Here is an 18810-nt window from a genome sequence, read left to right as displayed (position 1 = left end):
CTGTGTAAGTCTAATTTCTGCTTCAGTGTCTTAGCATTTCCCTAAATTTGAAGAAATCAAACGAGCACGCACTGAGTAAATTGGATAACAGGTGATTGGCAATGGCTTTTGCCGTGAGGTGCAGATAGCGCACTCCCTAAATTGTGGACAAAATCCAACAACATGTACATCTAAAGTCAGTCCCAGCTTTGTGGTACACAGATGGTGTCCTTCCTCGGATACTAACCTCTGAAGTCAGGTTCCAAAACTGCCAATTTTACCAGCAGCTAGCGTGGAAAGGCCTTTGTTAAAAGTCACATTTCTGCCTTTGGACATTACATCGGTAGAACAGTAGAATATCCGTAGGTACACGCTTTGCGGCCATCACATTTTGGTTGCATTTTATGCAAAGGATCAACGTTGGGAAAAAAAAAAAAAAAGTTGTCTTTCAGTGGGACCATCGTCACGTTTTCCCCACTTTGTCTTGGTTAACTAACTTGTTTTCCTCTGCTTCTTTGCTTTCTTTGTTTTTTTCCCCCCCTGACCCGGTGTCCTCTGCTTCCTGCTCCATGCTATCACCTCTTCCTTCCCTCTATGACCGCTTCCTATAGAACTCCAAGTCTCGCGACATGGAGCTGATGGAGAAGAGCAAACGGAGCGCCGCTCATCTGCAAACACTCGGACATGACGCCTTCGGAGCGTCGGAGTTAAAACACAAACGCGCACGCTCGCCCTACAGAAAGAAGATGTCGTCATAACTTGTGCATGGCTGGGGCCTCACGTCCTCTATTATGGCCTGCAACCAAGTGTGTGTGCAAGCCTCCTTTTTTTCCCCCTTTGTTTTTGTCACGTTTGTGAGCTCCTCAGCAAGTTTTTGTCCGCTTCTGAGTGGAGGACAGCAACACAATTGGAGCAAAACTCTCCTGCTTTTTTTATGCAGTCCACCATCTCAAAATGTATATTTGCAATGGAAAATGAAAGTGGTCTCTCAAAATTCAAGCACGTGTGGTTCATTTGCAAAACAAGTTAGAAAGGAATGGGTGGATTTCGATTTCAAGTGTGGAGTCGAGCCCATAGGTTTTTGGTAGTGAATGGAAATTTTGCATTTGACTAACTTTGCTGCTTCAGCCTCTTTCTTTTTCTATTCTAAATTCTAGAGCCTAAAAGATGAATTGTCCAGGCACATTAGACAGGATTCCGTTTTGTCGATCATGGTAGTGTTTTCCATGAAGACGGTGACCAGGTTTCCAATGAGCGCCAATGCTTTTCTATTTCTGAGTGGCCCTGTGATGAATATAATTGTGTTTAAACACAACTGTAGATTGATGCTGAAACGAAAAGTTTATTTTTGGTTTGAACAGGTATTCCATTGAGCAATTATTGTGTTTTTATCCTCGGTGATCCCTTACACAGTCATTTCTAAAGTGCCGCTGCCATATGCGTTTACACAAAACATGGCGTTACTTTGGCTCTGATCCAAACCCAACTCGAAGGTTTGTAAGTGACAAAACTCGTCACTTGCGTTCTTTTTTATTGCGAGTGAAAGGCGTCTACGATGTCACGTCCACTCTCGCCTGGTCAAAGGCGTGCAAACGTGTTAGGAGCTTTTGTGACGTCACGTGCTGGCCGACGTCCTAGTGATATCAAACAACGCAAGCGTTTTGTGACTGGTATAGTCCGTCCATCATTTGCTTTGGAGTCGAATTGTTGACTGCAAACTATTTGCGTGGAATCTCCTCTCCCGTGAGCGATGACAAACCCACTGGCCGCGCGCCTTGTGCGTATTCTTGCGTTGAGCGCCGCGTGGACTTCGTCAAGTGAGTAATTTGCGATCTCGGAGTTGGATTGGTACGGATGAGGATTAGGGCCGGTGAAGGGAAAAAAGGGGGTGGCAGGATTCTGACTTTAAAGTGAGAATTCTTCGACTTTTGACTTTAAAAAGTATGCCTCTCATCAGTCCTGGATGCAAAGGATCTAAAGCAGGGGTGTCAAACTCATTTTTCCCGGGCGCCGCACTGTATTCATAGTTTCTTTCGGAGGGCCATTATGACTGTCAACCCAAATAAATGTATGAGCAACTCATATACGCTAAGAGCTACGAAACAAACGGACAAATAGCTCGTTTTCAAATCAGACGAGTAAAAACTGGTCAAATATTAAAAAAAGAAAGATATTGAAAGTAAAGACAATTTGCAATTCCAGTAATGACACAAATTTGATGCACAATTTGTCTTTGTGGGCCACATAAAATGATAAAGGTACAACCTTTAGATCCTTTGCATTCAGGAATGATGAATAAACTGTAGTAGAATAAAAATTAAGTGACCAATGACTAACTTAAAGGTCTTCTGGATGATTTTGAATTTATTTCTTGTTTAACGAGCAAACGACGTCACCGGCCAATCCATTATGACAAACTAAAAACTACGTCACCACTTTGGCTTCGATCTAACTCGCAGGTTTGGGCCCGGATCGAAGCCCAAAATGATGACATATCTTTATTTCGAACAGATTTAAAACATAAAAAGAGAAAAATAAAACTAATGACACTTTAAAGTGCCAAATTTAAGTCCATGAAACAAAACAATAACAAAGCAAAACAATAAAGATTGCTCGAAAAAGAGTAGGAGGAAGCATTGCTCGACCCGCTCTACTGCCCGAGTCACGGCCACAAAACCACATCTATCACGTATCTTGTGAAAGTAAACCGGGGATCGGCAACCCGCGGCTCCAGAGCCACATGCGGCTCTTTAGCATCTTCTAGCGGCTCCCTGGAGCTTTTGCAAAAGTGCATGAAAATGGAAAAATGGTTATTTTAAATATGTTTTTTAAATGGTAATCATGACACATTGTCATGCTGTAAAAATGGATGTAGTTGTAAATATATTAAAAATACCAAATTTCAGAATGGCGCAAAAATGCGGAGGCGAGTTGTAAACAAACAGGTACGTGAGTGTCGGGCCATGGATTCAAAAGGCAAAAAGAGTAGAACTGCTGATGAGAACAGAGGCTTTAAGAAAGAATGGACTGAATTATTTGCTTTCATTGCCAATGCTGAAGCATTTGCCTGCGTGTTTGATATGCAACGAGACGTTGTCAAATAACAAGAGGAGGAATTTGGAGTGACAATTTCAGCTAAAGCATGCTAAATTTGCCGCCGATCACCCAGTTGGAACTGTGAGGAAAGGTGCAATTGCAGTGAAGGTGGAGAGATTTGAGGACCGAAAAACCAGTTTCAAGAAGTGGATTGCATCTCCAAACTACTGCTGCAAGTTTTGTTGCAGCCCAGGAGATAATAAAGCGCGGAAAACCGATAGCGAGCACGTGAAGGATTCATTCATTAAAATATCAAGAGTGCCTATTTTCGGACAGTAAGGGAAAGGTACATTAAAATGGCAAACAATATCACCGATCGGCAAATCAAGGATATTAATTCAGCTCCAGCTTTCTCAATTGCCTGTGAAGAGTCGTGTGACGTGACAGATATCGAACAGACAGCTCTCCAATGCAGGTACGTGAACTCGTACATCAATAGTTCCCTGGTGCCTAATTATCTCCAGGATGCGCTGCAGTGAAAACAGACATGAAATCAGGAATGTTCATTTTGTATTTGTAGTATACTTAATTATTTTAATGGTAGGCATACAGCTTATTTATTGACAGTCTATGTTGCCTTCTAAAAGGCTTTTATTTAAATTTGTGCGATTCCGGATAGTTATGGTTTTTTTTTTGGGGGGGGGGGGGGGGATATGGCTCTTTGAACATTTTGGGTTGCCGACCCCTGAGGTAAAGGAATAAAAAAAGTGACTTGCAAGAAAACCAAGTTTGGTTACTCCACAAGGGGATCTTTTCAAGAACAACTTGATAGCACGTTCTCCCATTTTATTGCTGTCGCTAACAAAGGAGCCACATCAGGTTCTCAGCGAGCAGTACAGAAATCCTCCACACGAGGGCGTATTTGCTAATGTCTTTTGTGGGCTAAGTGTACAATTTAGTGCCATTGTGAGTGGTGAGCTCATAGTCGCAAGCTGCCTGCCACATTGTCGATGCAAGCAAAACTCCACCACAAACGACTTAATTTCAAGCTTCTTTTCTCTATTTTAACGTTATCCTTTTGAGAGCTGATCCATTTTCATTTTCGTCCAATAGTCACTGACAGTGAGGTGTGTTAAGTGTGTTGTTTGCTTTTGAATGTCATTTAGGACTTTAATACAAATCTGAAAAAATAACACAGGATGTCATCTTAAGTGCAAATGGAGAAACATGCACTGGAATGAATGCTGCATTGAAGCATTTGGTGAAACAAATCCCGATACAAATGCCATGACAAGACAGTTATGCCAGTACGTCCATCATACAAGTCTCAAATGTGTCCTCAGCTGATCCGGGCTTAGCGTGTGAGAAAGACTGGCTCCCTTTCGGCTCCTGTTGCTACAAGAAGATGGAGACCCCCAACGGTTGGCTGGGGGCTCGGCACGACTGCGTCTGGGAGGGCGGCGACCTGGTCTCCATCGCCTCGTCGGACGAGGAAGCCTTTGTGAAGAAGGAAATGGGCAAGAACCCCTTCTGGATCGGACTCTCCAATCTGGTGAGACGGAAGCGGCAGCAGCTGATTCTCTACTGGTACGCGATTGACAAGCGGGATTGGTCTCTGCAGAATTGCAACGAGGCTTGGTGTCAGTATGACAAGGAGCAAAAGGAGCTGACTTGGTCCGATGTCCGCGTGACGGCGAGCTACTCCAACTGGGACAACCGTCAGGTTGGAAGGTAAGAAGGTCATGTGTTGAATGTTAGGCAAGGATTTGGGGCCCCTTTCCAAAATGGATGGCCGTGTGACGGTGACCTACTCCAACTGGACTGAAGGTCTAAACGGAAAGTAAGGAGGTTACGTTTTTGCGCCATTTTACTGTCAAAATGTCGCTTTTCCAAAATGGAAAAGAGCACCGTGATGAGGGGGAAATCAAAGCTTTTGTCAATTTTTCATCAGAAAGCAAGAAAAATTACTGAGATGCTTTTCACAACTTTTCCCGACAGCTCCGACGTCGAGTCCTGCGCGTTCGTCAACCAAGGCGAGTACACCGACCGACAGCTAGGGAAGTGGCGACACGGCTCGTGCGGATCCTCGTTGCCATACATGTGCGAGCGCTCGCCGGACGGTAAGCCCGCATGAATTGTCATATTATGTCAAAAGGGACATTTCAATTGTGTGGTCTTTCTGCAGACTGCCCGGAGGGCCGACAGTGTTCCTTGAAAGACTTTGGTTACGATCGAGTGGAGAGTGAGTGGCTGCTACGCTTGTTTTTACTCCTGAACCATCCTGCAGTGCTTTTCTAATCCAAGTTTGTTTGTGGCTTCAGCTTCCTCCTGCGACCCCGGCGAATTCCTGTTCAACGTTTCTTGCTATCATTTCTCTCAGAATTATTACTATTGGAATGAAGCTGAGAACTTCTGCAAGACACGCAAAAGTCATCTGCCCAGTGTCCACTCAGAGGACGAAATCAAATTCTTGTCAAGTGAGCGCCAAGACAAACCGACGATTTCATGATCATCCCGCATTGCTCACCAGCATCTTTGTAACTTGCGCTTGTTCTGCTTTTCTCAAGGTCACTTAAGAAACAATCACTGTTCTTGGGTGGGACTCAGGAACAAGGCAAAAAATTTTAAGTTCACTGACGGAACATCTACCGTAAGTGAAATGTTGAGTTACCTAAAACGTTGTCATTTGTCCAGAATGACATAAAAGTGAGATACAAAGTGTCATTTAAGCAGGAAATGAACATTTTCTTGAACAAAAACAAAAAAAGTCAAACTTTATCCGGAATGGCCGCAATGTTCAGAGAAGAGCTGCAAATAAATGTTTTCCAGAAAATCAGCTGGAACAAGTTCGATGGCAATTAGAATTGGAATTGAAAGAGCAAAAAAAAAAAAAAGGAAAAGCTTTCATGCACTCCAAACCTCTGTCGTGTGTGCAGGCCGACACCCCAGGATTGCAATTACTAGACGATACAGACTGCGTTGGTGTTTATTACAGTGATGCACTTCTTCATTTATACGGCTGCACCGATAACCGTTTTCGAACCATCTGCCAAAAAGGTCTGAAAGTCACGACGGCTCTCTTTGCCCTTTCACGCGCGCGCTCATACTTGATCCCACTTGCAGCCAAGGTTCGAGAGGCTGTTACCGCTCATTCGTCGTCAATATTCAGGCCAGGTGGGAGTCACATCCGTGGTCGCGCTCTTGTCGCCAGTTGGCCCTCAAGTGACATGGCTCTCGCTTGCAGGCTGGAGCGAAAATTGCGGCCGGTGGATGGACAACCCATCCAACGACTTCTGCTACCTGATGAGCCGCAACCATGCCGTGACCTGGCAGAAGGCGCGAGACAAATGCGTCGACCACGGAGGCGACCTGCTCAGCATTGCCGACGACACTGAACAGAACTTCATACGAGGTAAGGACACGATGGAGGCTCGAACAGTTCATGCCGCATGAACTCCAGAAGGAACAACGCCGCTACACACGCACCTGTACAATGTTCGTATTCTTGATCGTTGTTTAACTTTGATCCAAAGCTATGTACGGCACTGTCGTGACCAGTCCCACTCTGTGGTTGGGCGCCAATGCCAATATCACTGAAGGCAGCAAGTGGACTGATGGATCCCCGTTGACTTACAAAAACCTGACAGCAGGTCGGTCTATAATCCGTCAAATGTTTGTTGGTTTAGCGCTTAGCATCTGTCGTCTCCTTCCAGATAATGCCTTTGACGCCGCTGGCGGACGCTGCCTTTACTTTGTCACCCACAACGGTGGCTGGAAATTTCACCATTGCCAACAAAACAGCAGCTACATCTGCAAGAGAAGAGGAAGAGGTAACGTGACGCTTGGCCGATTCGCACTGATGTTGTCAAACGCTAAGATTTGAGAAGGCTTCTGAAGTCCTCTCGATGAAATGTACCAGCGTGCTTCTCTTTGTGAGCGTGTCAATTGTCAAGTCATGGAGCTAACGCAATCGGCAAAACTGGAATGAAGACTGCAGCTGGTCTGAATTTCTTGTTTTCCACGACAATCTGTAGCAAAAAAAACCTGATAAATTGTATTCGCCGGTCAGCGTGTCTTTGTGTTTTTTACATTGAGTCGCTACCCTAAACGGTCACAATCCAAACCACTCATTGTTAAAAGTCTGATCCCAGACAGCCGATATATAATTTCTTTCCCCGAGATGGTCACAAACAAGACTGCTTGATGGTTAAATTTGGATGGGACCCAGCAGACCCGATTCTATTTTCTACCCACGTCCAGAGGCCCAAACAGATAAGTGCTATTTTAAAAAAAAAAAAAAAAGGAGGTGGCTCTGTGGCGCACTGGTTAGCACGTCTGCCTCACAGTTAGGAGGGTGCCAGTTCAATTCCACATCCGATTTCTCCCCGAGCCCGCTTGGGTTTCCTCTGGGCACTTTGGTTTCCTCCCATTTTCCAAAAACATGCTTGACGGGCCGATTGAGTAGTCTAAATTGCCCGTAGTGCGAGTGCAGATGGTTGTCTCTGTGATTGGCTGGCAACCGGTTCAGGGTGTCCCCCGCCTACTGCCCGATGACCGCTGGGACAGGCTCCAGCACACCCGCGACCCCCGTGGGGACAAAGCGGTACAGAAAATGGATGGATGGATGGATGGATATTATTATATAATAAAAATATTCTACAATTCCCCAAATGTTTCCTCAGTCGATCAGAAGTCATGTGATATGGCCGACGGCTGGCTCCCTTTCGGCTTCAGTTGCTACAAGAAGATGGCGACCCCCAACGGTTGGCTGGGGGCTCGGCAAGACTGCGTCTGGGAGGGCGGCGACCTGGTCTCCATCGCCTCGTCGGACGAGGAAGCCTTCGTAAAGGAGAAAATGGGCATCGACCCCTTCTGGATCGGACTCTCCAATCTGGTGAGACGGAAGCGCAAGCAGTTGATTCTCTACTGGTACGCACGCGATTGACAAGCGGGATTGGTTTCTGCAGAATTGCGACGAGCCTTGGTGTCGGTATGACAAGGAGCAAAAGATGATGACTTGGTCCAATGTCCGCGTGATGGCGACCTACTCCAACTGGGACTCGCGTCAGGTTGGAAGGTAAAAAAGTCACGTCTTGATGTCCTTTCACTGTCTGGCGAGGTTTTGGGGCCCCTTTCCAAATTGGGAAAGAGCACCGTGATGAGGGGGAAAAAAAGGCCTTTAGTCAATTTTTCATCAGATAGCAAGAAAAAATACAGATGCTTTTCACGACTTCTGATAGCAAGAAAAAATACTCAGATGCTTTTCACGACTTCTCCCGACAGCTCCGACGTAGAGTCCTGCGCATACGTCAACCAAGGCGCGTGGACTGAGCCTGGAAAGTGGCGACACGGCTCGTGCAGATCCTCGTTGCCGTTCATGTGCGAGCGCTCCTTGCTCGGTAAGCCTGCTCAGGAGTTGTCATGTCGATAGGGACGTATCTATTGTGGTGTGGTCTTTCTGCAGAATGCCCGGAGGGCCGGCCGTGTTCCTTGAAAGACTTTGGTTACCTTCGAGTGGAGAGTGAGTGGCTGCCACGCTTGTTTTTACTCTTGCACCATTCCGCCGTGCTTTTCTAATCCAAGCTTGTTTGTGGCTTCAGCTTCCTCCTGCGACCCTGGCGAATTCCTGTTTGACGATTCTTGCTATCGTTTTGAGGAGACGAAGAAGGTGCAGAGGGCCGCCGAGAGGTTTTGCAAAGGACACAAAGGTCACCTGGCCAGCGTCCTCTCAACGGAGGAAGGCAATTTCTTGGCAGGTCAGCAACTGCCAAGAAACATCCGACAAGCGGTTGCTCTTTTTGTACTGAAGCGCTTGATCTGCTTTCCTCAAGCTCACATGCGAGATGCAGGAAGATCTCAGCCTTTTGTGGGACTGAAGAAGAAGAAAAACAACGTTGAGTGGATTGACGGAGAATCTTCAGTAAGTAAAAAATTCACTGCGCTCTAAAAAAGTTGGCATTTGCCTCTACCCGAAGGCAAAAGATTGGAATTGAATAGATAAATGCTTTATATGTATGTAAGCTGGAACGTTTGAGGAGCAAACTTGCCATTTCTCCTTTCGAATGATATTAAAATGAACAAGAAAACTTGAATGAGATTTAAAAAAAAAAAAAAAGGAATCTGTCTTGTCGGATAAAGTGCAGAATTTGACGGCAATCCGGAGAATTAAACAGGATGACATGACGAAACTGGTTCGGGTTTGCGGTTTTCACCGAAAAGCTCAAAGTTGTGATTTCACCAAAAGAAAGTTGAAATGCTAAAACACGGGATGGAAAAACTCATTCAACCAAGCGCAACACAAAACGGGCTCAAGTGGCGTCCGCCGTATCGTCCGCAGGACTACGTCACAAAGTTGGTGGGAAAAAAGTCTACAGGACTCAAAGAGTGCTTTGCTCTGTCAGCTTCTGGACAATTTGATGAGTGGTCCTGCGCTGAAAAGCTGCCATCTATCTGCAAAAAAGGTCCGCAAGTCACCACAGCTCAATTTGCCCTTTCACCTGGCATTGCTCTCATATATGATCCCCCTTGCGTTCTTGCAGCCAAGGTCCAAGGGGCTCTACCTGTTTTGCCGTCATCAACATGGGGACCAGGTGGGCGCCCCACCCTGCAGCCGACACGTGGTCGGTCGGTCGCCACTTTGCCCTCAAGTGACACGGCTCTTGCTTGCAGGCTGGAGCAAAAAGTGCGGCTGGTGGATGGACAACCCGTCCGACGACTTCTGCTACCTGATCAACCACAACCGTGCCAAGACCTGGCAGGAGGCGCGAGATGACTGCGTCGGCCTCGGAGGCGACCTGCTCAGCATCACCCACTCTCATGAGCAGACCTTCATACAAGGTAAACTGCCCGGAGGACACGATAGCGGCTCGCACAGTTTATGCCCCGTGGACTCCAGAAGGAACGATGCTGCTGCTACACATGCACCTGTACGATGTTCAAACTCTTGGTCGTTGTTTAACTTTGATCCAAAGGTCTGTACGCCCGTCCTCTGAGCAGTCCCACGCTGTGGTTGGGCGCCAATGCCAATATCACTCACGGCATCGAGTGGATTGACGGATCCATGTCCACTTACAAAAACCTGAACACAGGTCGGCCTATAACTTGGGGAAAGTTTGTCGGTGACAAAACGGACGAGTGCTTAGCATTTGTCGTCTCCTTCCAGGCATCGCCGGAGAAAGCCCCGGTGGAAACTGCCTTTCCTTGCTCACTGCCGACGGCCGCTGGGCAAGAGCCGACTGTGAGGAGAAGCGCAGCAGCTACATCTGCAAGAGAAGAGGAAGAGGCATGATTTGACCTTGGTCTTATGCTTAGAGTTGCGTCATCGGATACAAAGTATTATTAAGGAAGGTCTTTTCCAAAGTCCTTTGATTCTCGGTGCCGCAGTTGACACGATTGGTAAACAACTCACTGGAGTTTAGTTTCCCCAACATGCTGACAAGACAGTCATGCCATTACGTGCGGATAATTCTATATTTCTGCCATTCTAAATAACGGCATAATAATGGTGTCCTCAGCCATTCCTAAATCAGCGTGTGAGAAGGGGTGGAGTCTTCACCAGTCCAGTTGCTACAAGAAGATGGAGACCCCCAACGGTTGGCTGGGGGCTCGGCACAACTGCTTCTGGGAGGGCGGCGACTTGGTCTCCATCACCTCGTCGGACGAGGAAGCCTTTGTGAAGAAGGAAATGGGCAAGAACCCCTTCTGGATCGGACTCTCCAATCTGGTGAGACGGACGCGTAAGCAGTTGATTCTCTACTGGTACGCACGCGACTGACAAGCGGGATCGGTCTCCGCAGAATTGCGACGAGGCTTGGTGTCGGTATGACAAGGAGCAAATGGAGCTGACTTGGTCAGATGTCCGCGTGATGGCGGGCTACTCCAACTGGGACTCGCGTCAGGTTAGAAGGTAAGAAGGTCGTGTCTTGAATGTTAGGCAAGGTTTTGGGCCCGCTTTCCAAAATGAGAAAGAGCACACGTGACGAGGGTGGGAGAAAAAAAAAAGGCTTTTGTTGAAAGAGAGCAAGAAAAGAACCTCCCGTTCATCCTGTTTGTAAGATGCTTTTCATGACTTCTCCCGACAGCTCCGACGTAGAGTCCTGCGTGTACGTCAACCAAGGCTCGTGGACCGAGAGTCAGCCAGGAAAGTGGCGACAAGCCTCGTGCGGATCCTCCTTGGCCTTCATGTGCGAGCGCCCGCTGGACGGTAAGCCTGCTCAGGAGTTGTCACGGTGATGTGCAAAAGGACATTTTAATGGTGTGGTCTTTCTGCAGACTGCCCGAAGGGCCGGCAGTGTTCCTTGAAAGACTTTGGTTACCATCGAGTGGAGAGTGAGTGGCTGTCATTCTTGTTTTTACTCCTGCATCGTCCCGCCGTGCTTTTCCAATCCAAGTTTGTTCGTGGCTTCAGCTTCCTCCTGCGACCCCGGCGACTTCCTGTTCGACGATTCCTGTTATCGTTTTGAGAGGATACGTAAGAATTGGGACTCGGCTGAGACATTTTGCACAGAACAGAAAGGTCACTTGGCCAGCATCCACTCAGAGGACGAAATCAAATTCTTGGCTGGTGAGTGCCCAGACAAACCGACAATTCCATGATCATCCCGCAATGCTTCTCAGCGTCTTTGCAACTAGCGCTTGTTCTGCTTTCTTCAAGCTCACGTGCGAGATGATAACGGATATTGGCTTTTCATGGGACTCAAGAAGAACAAAGACAAGAAATTTTCCTGGAGCGACGCAACATCTGTAGTAAGCAAAACGTCTACAGCTGTCTAAAACGTTTGGAGAATGTGATATGAGAAAGCCAAAGTTGGGTTGGTCACAATGTTGCAAGAGCAGAAAAAAATAGTTGTAAAGTTTCAAAGGGACTGGGCCACAAACACAGATTAACTTGCAGTTGTTTTAAGACAAATAAAATTGACAAGTTTGAATAAAATAAGTTATACAGATTTTTTTGTCTGGTCATGTAAAAGTGCAGAATTTTACAGATGGACAGTCTAAGAACCAGATGGGAACGTTGTAGTTGTTGATGCTAAAAATGGAGTACAGTAATGAGAAAAGAAAAAAAAAATTGAGTTGCAATACCAAACGCACTCAAGTGGTATCCATCCTGTCATCCGCAGGACTACGTCACGCTGAGGGGAGAACCGTCTACAGGACGCGGTGACTGCTTTGCTCTGTCAGCTTCTGGACAATTTCATCAGTGGCCCTGCACTGAAGAGCAGCCATCTGTCTGCAAAAAAGGTCCAAAAGTCACCACAGCTCCCTTTGCCCTTTGACCTCTCACTGCTCTCTCATGTTTGATCCCCCTTGCGTTCTTGCAGCCAAAATCCGAGAGGCTCGCCATGATGAGCCGCAAGCAGGTGGGCATACCATCCTGCGGCCGACACGTGATTGGTCGTTGGCCAGTTGGCCCTCAAGTGACACGAGTCTTGCTTGCAGGCTGGAGCGAAAAATGCGGCTCGTGGGCGGAGAACCCCGACAGCGACTTCTGCTACCTGATCAACCGCAACAATGCCAAGACCTGGCAGGAGGCGCGAGACGACTGCGTCCGCCTCGGAGGCGACCTGCTCAGCATCACCGACAACACGGAGCAGCAGACCATCAAACAAGGCAGGCTTATGGGCTTGATCGGGACTGTTGGTTGAGAATCTTGATATTTGTAGAGGCTGGCGTATATGCCAAAGAAAGTGACATTTTCAAAGAACCTTTTTGCCAGTTGTCTTTCATTGCTCAAGACAAAAAAAAAAGGTTTGTGACGTCACTTGCAGTCGGTTGACTGCAAGTGATTGTCTCTCTTGACATTTTTCGCACATTTTTCGCATCCGACCGGAAAAAGACAGCTATAGGTATTGACAGATCTTGCTTTTAAAAGGCCGCCATACAAAAGACAGTATACAAAAGAAACTAGTCATTATAGAGAAGGATTCGCTGAAAAACTTAAAGAGGCCGCACCAAAACGGCTTGCTCTGAGACGCTATTCGGAACAGGGGTAAAAATGAGCTTGTGACGCTATGACGACGAGGAATTCAGACAAAAGATATGCTGTTCCACTTTATATTGACCACAATGAGTAAAACGTCAAATGGATTTATAAGCGTGATACGTATAAGCTTAAAGGCATTTACTGATGTCATCTTATTCATGTTTGATCCAAAGTTCTGTCCATTGGACTACAACACATTTCTTCTCTGTGGTTGGCCACCAACACCACGATCACGCAAGAGGGCTTCAAGTGGACTGATGGGTCTCCCTTTCGTTACACCCACTGGACCACAGGTCGGCCCAAACGCCGTCCAATATTTGTTGCTTGTTGCCGACAGTCTGGAGCAATGGAGAGGAGCGCTTAGCATCTGCTGTCTCCTTACAGATAGCCCTAGTAAACCCTCTGGTGAAAGCTGCCTTTCCTTTCACACTAAACGTGAACTGGGAAATTGGAAATTTGACGACTGCCAGAAGAAGAGGAACTACATATGCAAGAAAAAAGCTCGAGGTAAGATGTGACTCATGGCCAATTCATGTTGATGCCCATCTTTGGCTTTTGCCTCACAGGACATAAATCGGAACCTCCACGCCATGACGGTAAGTCAGTCTCCCCGAATCCTGAAGGTTGACGTCAAAAGATGCGAGACGGAAAAAAGACACCACGGTGCGCTCGCAGGTTTCCGGAAGATCCTTGTGTGCAACCAGCAGAAGCACGTCGACCTCTTTTGTCAGAGTGAGAGTCAAAGCGTCATCCGCATCCAGTCGGCCTTCTACGGACGGAGGAGCGGCAGCCTTTGTCCAACTCAGAACGCAACCAAGGGTAAGACAGGACATAAGCGACGTCGTCCGTGGTCCGACGATACGACCGTTGCAGCCAAATAAGCTTCCACTCGGCCTTGTGACTTGCAGAGACTTGCGTGGTGCGAGGAGCCCTCCCTCACTACAGGCAGAAATGTGACAACCGTCAATATTGTCTTGCTGACCCTTTTGAGGGCGTCCGGGAGACCTGCCCTGCAGTCTCCAAGTACCTGCACTTGGTCTACAGCTGCGAACGGAAAGGTGGGCTTCACGTCTCTGTTGTCTAATGCGGTATCTCCCGACCAGAGTTGGGGTATGATGGCACATTGAATGGTCCGTCTGCTACGGACGTTGATGCGATGACTGAAAGGTTCAGGGGACCACTCGCCATACAAGCTTGGCGACCATTGGCCTAGTGAATCGACGGCGCCTAACAATGCCTGAAACTATACAATACAAGGATTCCGTTATCAGAGATCGGTTGCAACATGATTCTGGGTTGTCCTCAGTGTGTCTTGACAATTTGGTCGAGGCGGACTCAGCGTTTGAAGCCTCCTCCTCGATGAGCGACGCCAGCCCCGAGAAAGCTCAATTGAGCAAGAATTCCTGCTGGAGACCGTCACAAGATCGTACGTAGACAACCGAAAGCTACTTCGGCGCTGGCAATTTGGTGTCCTGAGCGAACTTGTGTCCTGCAGCCTCTACCAGCTGGATCCAGGTGAACCTCGGTCACGTGAGAAAGGTGACCGGGATCATCACCCAGGGCTGTCCTCACACTGACCAAAGGTCCTGGGTCATCGACTTTGAGATGAAGACGAGTGTTGACGGCAAAAGCTGGACTGATCACCCGGACGAAAAGGTGAGCGGCCAGCCAGTCGACCTGACGCCGACCGGGCTGCCCAAACCTGCCATTACAAACGAGAGTGCTATTGCTAGTTTACTGGAGGGGGGGAGCACCGGTTTGGCTCTGCGTTTTCCGCTCAGCACGTCCGCATCCAGCCGCTGGAGGACAGCGTTGACTTCGGCCTCAGCTTTGACCTCTTGGGATGCGCACGTGACGGTAAGCGAGTCTCTCCCTCCGCTGCGGGGAAAAACATACAACCCGTCTTTTGATATCACCTTTTGTCTGACAGATACGATGACCTGTGACAACACGTTCAACAGCCTCCACTTGACCAAGGCAATGACGTGAGTCGCACTTGCCCCGGTGTTTCCACGACGGTGGGCGCCTGTCGTCAATTTGCTTGTCCTTGCCTTCTGCAGCTTCCACTGCCCGCCCAAGTGCGCCAACTCCAAACACAATGTCACCGGAACCTTGGTCTACAATAAGGTACGTACGTGATTGCTGACCCTTGGACTGGAGAGGCACTGGCTCTTGGCAGAACCTACATTTCAATTGGGATTTCCAAATGAGTTCCATTTGAAAGATGATTTCATTTCCACACACCAATCAGAAAGTCAAATCCTCCCTATCGTGACCCGCCAGTTGAGTTCTTGACTTGATGTGAGTGCAGGACTCAAGCGTCTGCAAGGCCGCTATTCACGCCGGCGTCATTCGTGACGACATCGGAGGAGACTGTATTGTGATGAAAGCCGTGGCAAAGAAGGGCTTTGCTGGCTCCGGCCAGAACGGGATCACCTCCCTCAAGTGAGTGGCCAACGTTTATGGCAAAGCACCAATAAGAGGCCCAGCTCATTGTCACATGTGCGACCTGCAGGAATGCCGACTCGACGGATCAGGCCTTCACATTTGCGGACGGAGGTGAGTTAACGGATAATTTTTTCATGTCAAGTGCTCAACTACTGCTAACCCCACACGGGATCTCACCCGCAGAGCCGAGATGCTTGGGAGAGTCCTGGGAGGAGTTTGCGGGCTTCTGCTACAAAGCTTTTGAGGACAAGAAGGAGTGGGCCGCTGCTCAAGCTGACTGTAAGAAATTGGGTGCCAATCTGGTGTCCATCCTTTCCGAGGTGGAGCAGACGTGGGTGAAAAATGCTTCCGCCCTCGGTGCGTACAGCGTCTTCGTAGAACGGCTATCCCCTGAACGCTGGGTGAGAGATCTTCTCGCCTTTGTCCTCTGCAGACACCAGCGACATGTGGACCGGACTGAATGACCAGAGTGTCCTCGGCATGTTTGAGTGGTCGGACCGCCACGAGGTGACCTTCACCGACTGGGCCCCGGAAGAGCCCAAACACCTGAAAAAGGACTGTGTGGCGATGTCGCAAAAGGTGCGTGTCCAATTGACCGTTTGCGAGAGCATCTGCGCGATCCGCTGAAATCCATCATGCTCATCCTTCAGGCTGGAAAATGGAAGCAGATGAGCTGCAAGATACCCAACAGCTTCATGTGCAAGATGCCCAAAGCGCATTATGCAATCACCTCAGAGAAGGCAGAGGAGAGCCATTCTGGTGACAGCGTACTCTTGCACAGAAGCAAGCTCGCCAAGTCAGCGAATGCAGTGAGTTGATTTTACACTCTCTCTCTCTCTCTCTCTCTCTCTCTCTGCATCCTACGTTTCTGGACAGGTTCAAAAGACAGTTGTAATGATTTCCACACAATCTTGTTTCAGTGTCAGATCTTAGCATTCGCATTCGATTTCTACTCAAGATGTTTTGGCCCGTTATGTTTTGATTACATGTTTGCAGCTTGGATCAATTATCAAACTGAAGGGAGGTCTCCGTGTGACCAACGCCATCACCATCACAGGACGAGCAAATAAACTGGCAGATTGGTACGAGGACCCCACAAGCCCCCTGCACCCACTCCCACACGAACACACAGTTGTACATCTGCGTTGCAGGTTTAAAGTCGGCCTGTTTGTGCCTGACGACAACGACAACGACAACGACGACAAGGCGGTCGCGCTGCTCCTCAAGTTGAACTTTGTAACCAAGAAGATTTGGCTGAACTCCAGAGTGAACACAACTTGGAACAAAAAAGAGGAGCATCCCACACAAAGCTCTGGACCCGGACAAGAAGTCAAGGTGACGTGAATCGCACCGTATTTCTGAACACACCCGCCTTACAGTTTCGTGGTTTCCAAACCTTCGTGCGGAATTTTCCTTACCTTTGATTGGTGCCGGAAAGTTAATTGTATCCAATTGTCGCTCCGTTCTTTGTTCGTATGTGCAAGGCGTATTCATACAACTGTGGCTGTCAAAACCTATTCCGTCTTGTAGAACCTCCCTAAACATACTTCAATCTTAAACAACACTTGAGTGTTTCCTATGGGAAGCGGCCATTTACTGGTTGAAGAGCACCTAGCCGCTAGCGAGTAAAGGTTGGAGTGATTTACTTTCCCAAACTACAAAAAGTATGGAATGGAAATGTCACATTCAAAAGGAAGTGCAGGAACCATCCGACCACTCGAGATGCTGCTCAGAAATGTCCGCAAGAGCATGAATTGTCTTCGGAAGACTGGCAACGTGAACGTCACATGACTGGATTTTTTTCATGGTGTCCTGTTGTCGCTCAGGTTGTCATCAAGTGCGCCGACGATCACTTCCAGATCACAATCAACGGCGTCGACAAGGTGACGTACAAATACCGAGAGGCCGATCTACAAAGCATCACGCAGATGAACGTGTGGGGTCTCGTGTCCATCAAGGAGATCAAGCAAAGCTCCGCTTAGACCAGCCTGCGCTAAAATGTGAGGACTGGCACAGCCTTTTCCACGAGCCTTAGATGGTTTGTGGAATAATTGTACAAAAGTAACCACTTTATAGTTTAATATATAAGTCTAATTGGCTATGAGAATAAGCCAAACTTGCATGCTTTTATTTTCTCTTTTTGATTGCCTTTGTGCATCCTGGCTTCGTGTTTATTGCATTGAAATGCGCAGTATTTGTAGTTAAGATAGTTTTCCTGGCCCGAGCAAGAGATCATTTTGACTGATTGGATGATGAGTAATGATAAGAGAATGTAGTGTCTTGAGAAACTGCGTGTGAAGGCAAAGAAGCTGGATGAAAACTTGGGAATGGGGGAATGCTAGCGAATGATGTGAAAAGGCGAGAAATAATGACAAGCGAGAAAAACGGTAAGCGAGAAAAAAATGGTGTGCGAGAATGGTCAAAAAACAAAGCAGGAAAATACTAAGCGAAAATGTAAGTGATAAAAACGGTAAGTGAACGGTAAGCGAGGGGAAAATGGTAGGCGAGAAAAAACGCTAAGCGAGGAAAAACGGTCAGCGAAAATTTGAAAAAACGGTACGCGAGAAAAACGTAAGCAAGGTTGAACATTTTTGCTAAGTGGGAAGTTTTGGAATAGGTAGGAATAAGATGAGCAGTTGAATTCTGTCCTAAAAAGAGAAGAATTGATTTGTGCAAAATTTAGCACGCATTTTAAACGTGACATTTGAAAGTCCATGATGACGTGAATGTCAAACTAGAACGATATCAACGTGAAATGCCGAATGTGCCATTCGAAATGAGGGGAAAATTTGGCTAGAAATTTGTGAATTTTGCAAAAACATTTTTGGAATGAAAAAAATGGAAGTACCCATGACATGAATATTTGAAATATGTTGAAATTGGAATGGGGTGGATCGGATGAATTATCTGGTAGTACGTCAAAAAAATGAGAGGAATAAAACAAAGAAGCGGAATAATACAGTTAATGGTGTATGTGTGAAGGCAGATTTGTTATTGGCAGTGATGCTTGGAGAACGAGTTGAGAGTCCTGTAATTTATTTTTCTTGTATTGATAACAAAAGCCAGTGTAGTGATTTTCTCTTGTCAACATATTCAATAAAAAATGTGCATGCGAAAAAGACAATTAAGTGCCTCGATGTGCCGTGTCCTTTGGTGTTATTTTAAAGAGGTATTTTTCCACTCTAGTGACATCTACTGGCTCAGGTTGGACACTGAAAATCAAATCAATGTTGATTTGCCAAGTTTGAGCATGCCAAACAAGGAATTTGACTCCGGTACATCTCGTTCTCTGTACAACATTTAGGTAGCTAACCACATTCAGGACAACATGTGCAAAAATTGACAATTATTCTCAAACATCCCCT

At 47.2% G+C, this 18810-nt stretch overlaps 1 protein-coding gene across 2 annotated transcripts; it reads left to right on the top strand.

The window, feature by feature from the left end:
- Positions 1–1627: 1627 nt before the first annotated feature.
- LOC148377494 (secretory phospholipase A2 receptor-like) lies at positions 1628–18569 on the top strand. 2 transcript variants are annotated; one of them, XM_088368222.1, is made up of 50 exons: positions 1628–1796; positions 4359–4567; positions 4637–4746; positions 5014–5135; positions 5201–5257; positions 5337–5492; positions 5583–5665; positions 5952–6072; positions 6139–6189; positions 6260–6427; positions 6549–6665; positions 6729–6845; positions 7698–7909; positions 7983–8092; positions 8299–8414; positions 8480–8536; positions 8616–8771; positions 8847–8935; positions 9353–9476; positions 9555–9605; positions 9685–9852; positions 9987–10103; positions 10178–10297; positions 10530–10738; positions 10812–10921; positions 11097–11218; positions 11287–11343; positions 11423–11578; positions 11669–11760; positions 12135–12255; positions 12336–12374; positions 12454–12624; positions 13171–13290; positions 13382–13504; positions 13564–13593; positions 13673–13816; positions 13906–14055; positions 14304–14423; positions 14493–14653; positions 14731–14854; positions 14928–14982; positions 15058–15124; positions 15309–15442; positions 15513–15556; positions 15629–15802; positions 15879–16024; positions 16096–16254; positions 16442–16527; positions 16597–16780; positions 17272–18569. In XM_088368222.1, exons 1-50 carry the CDS (start codon positions 1730–1732, stop codon positions 17425–17427), a joined length of 5952 nt encoding a protein of 1983 aa, XP_088224348.1. In that variant the 5' UTR covers positions 1628–1729; the 3' UTR covers positions 17428–18569. The 2 variants fall into 2 exon arrangements, with proteins under 2 accessions (XP_088224348.1, XP_088224349.1); XM_088368223.1 differs by lacking the exon at positions 1628–1796 and adding an exon at positions 1873–3490.
- The last annotated feature ends 241 nt before the right edge of the window (positions 18570–18810 follow it).

Source organism: Syngnathus floridae, unplaced genomic scaffold (assembly GCF_059516105.1).
Source record: "Syngnathus floridae isolate MCC-2025c unplaced genomic scaffold, RoL_Sflo_1.0 HiC_scaffold_147, whole genome shotgun sequence".
NCBI lineage: Eukaryota > Metazoa > Chordata > Actinopteri > Syngnathiformes > Syngnathidae > Syngnathus > Syngnathus floridae.
Note: the sequence above shows the minus strand (reverse complement) of the source record. Positions and strands in the feature narration are given on the sequence as shown.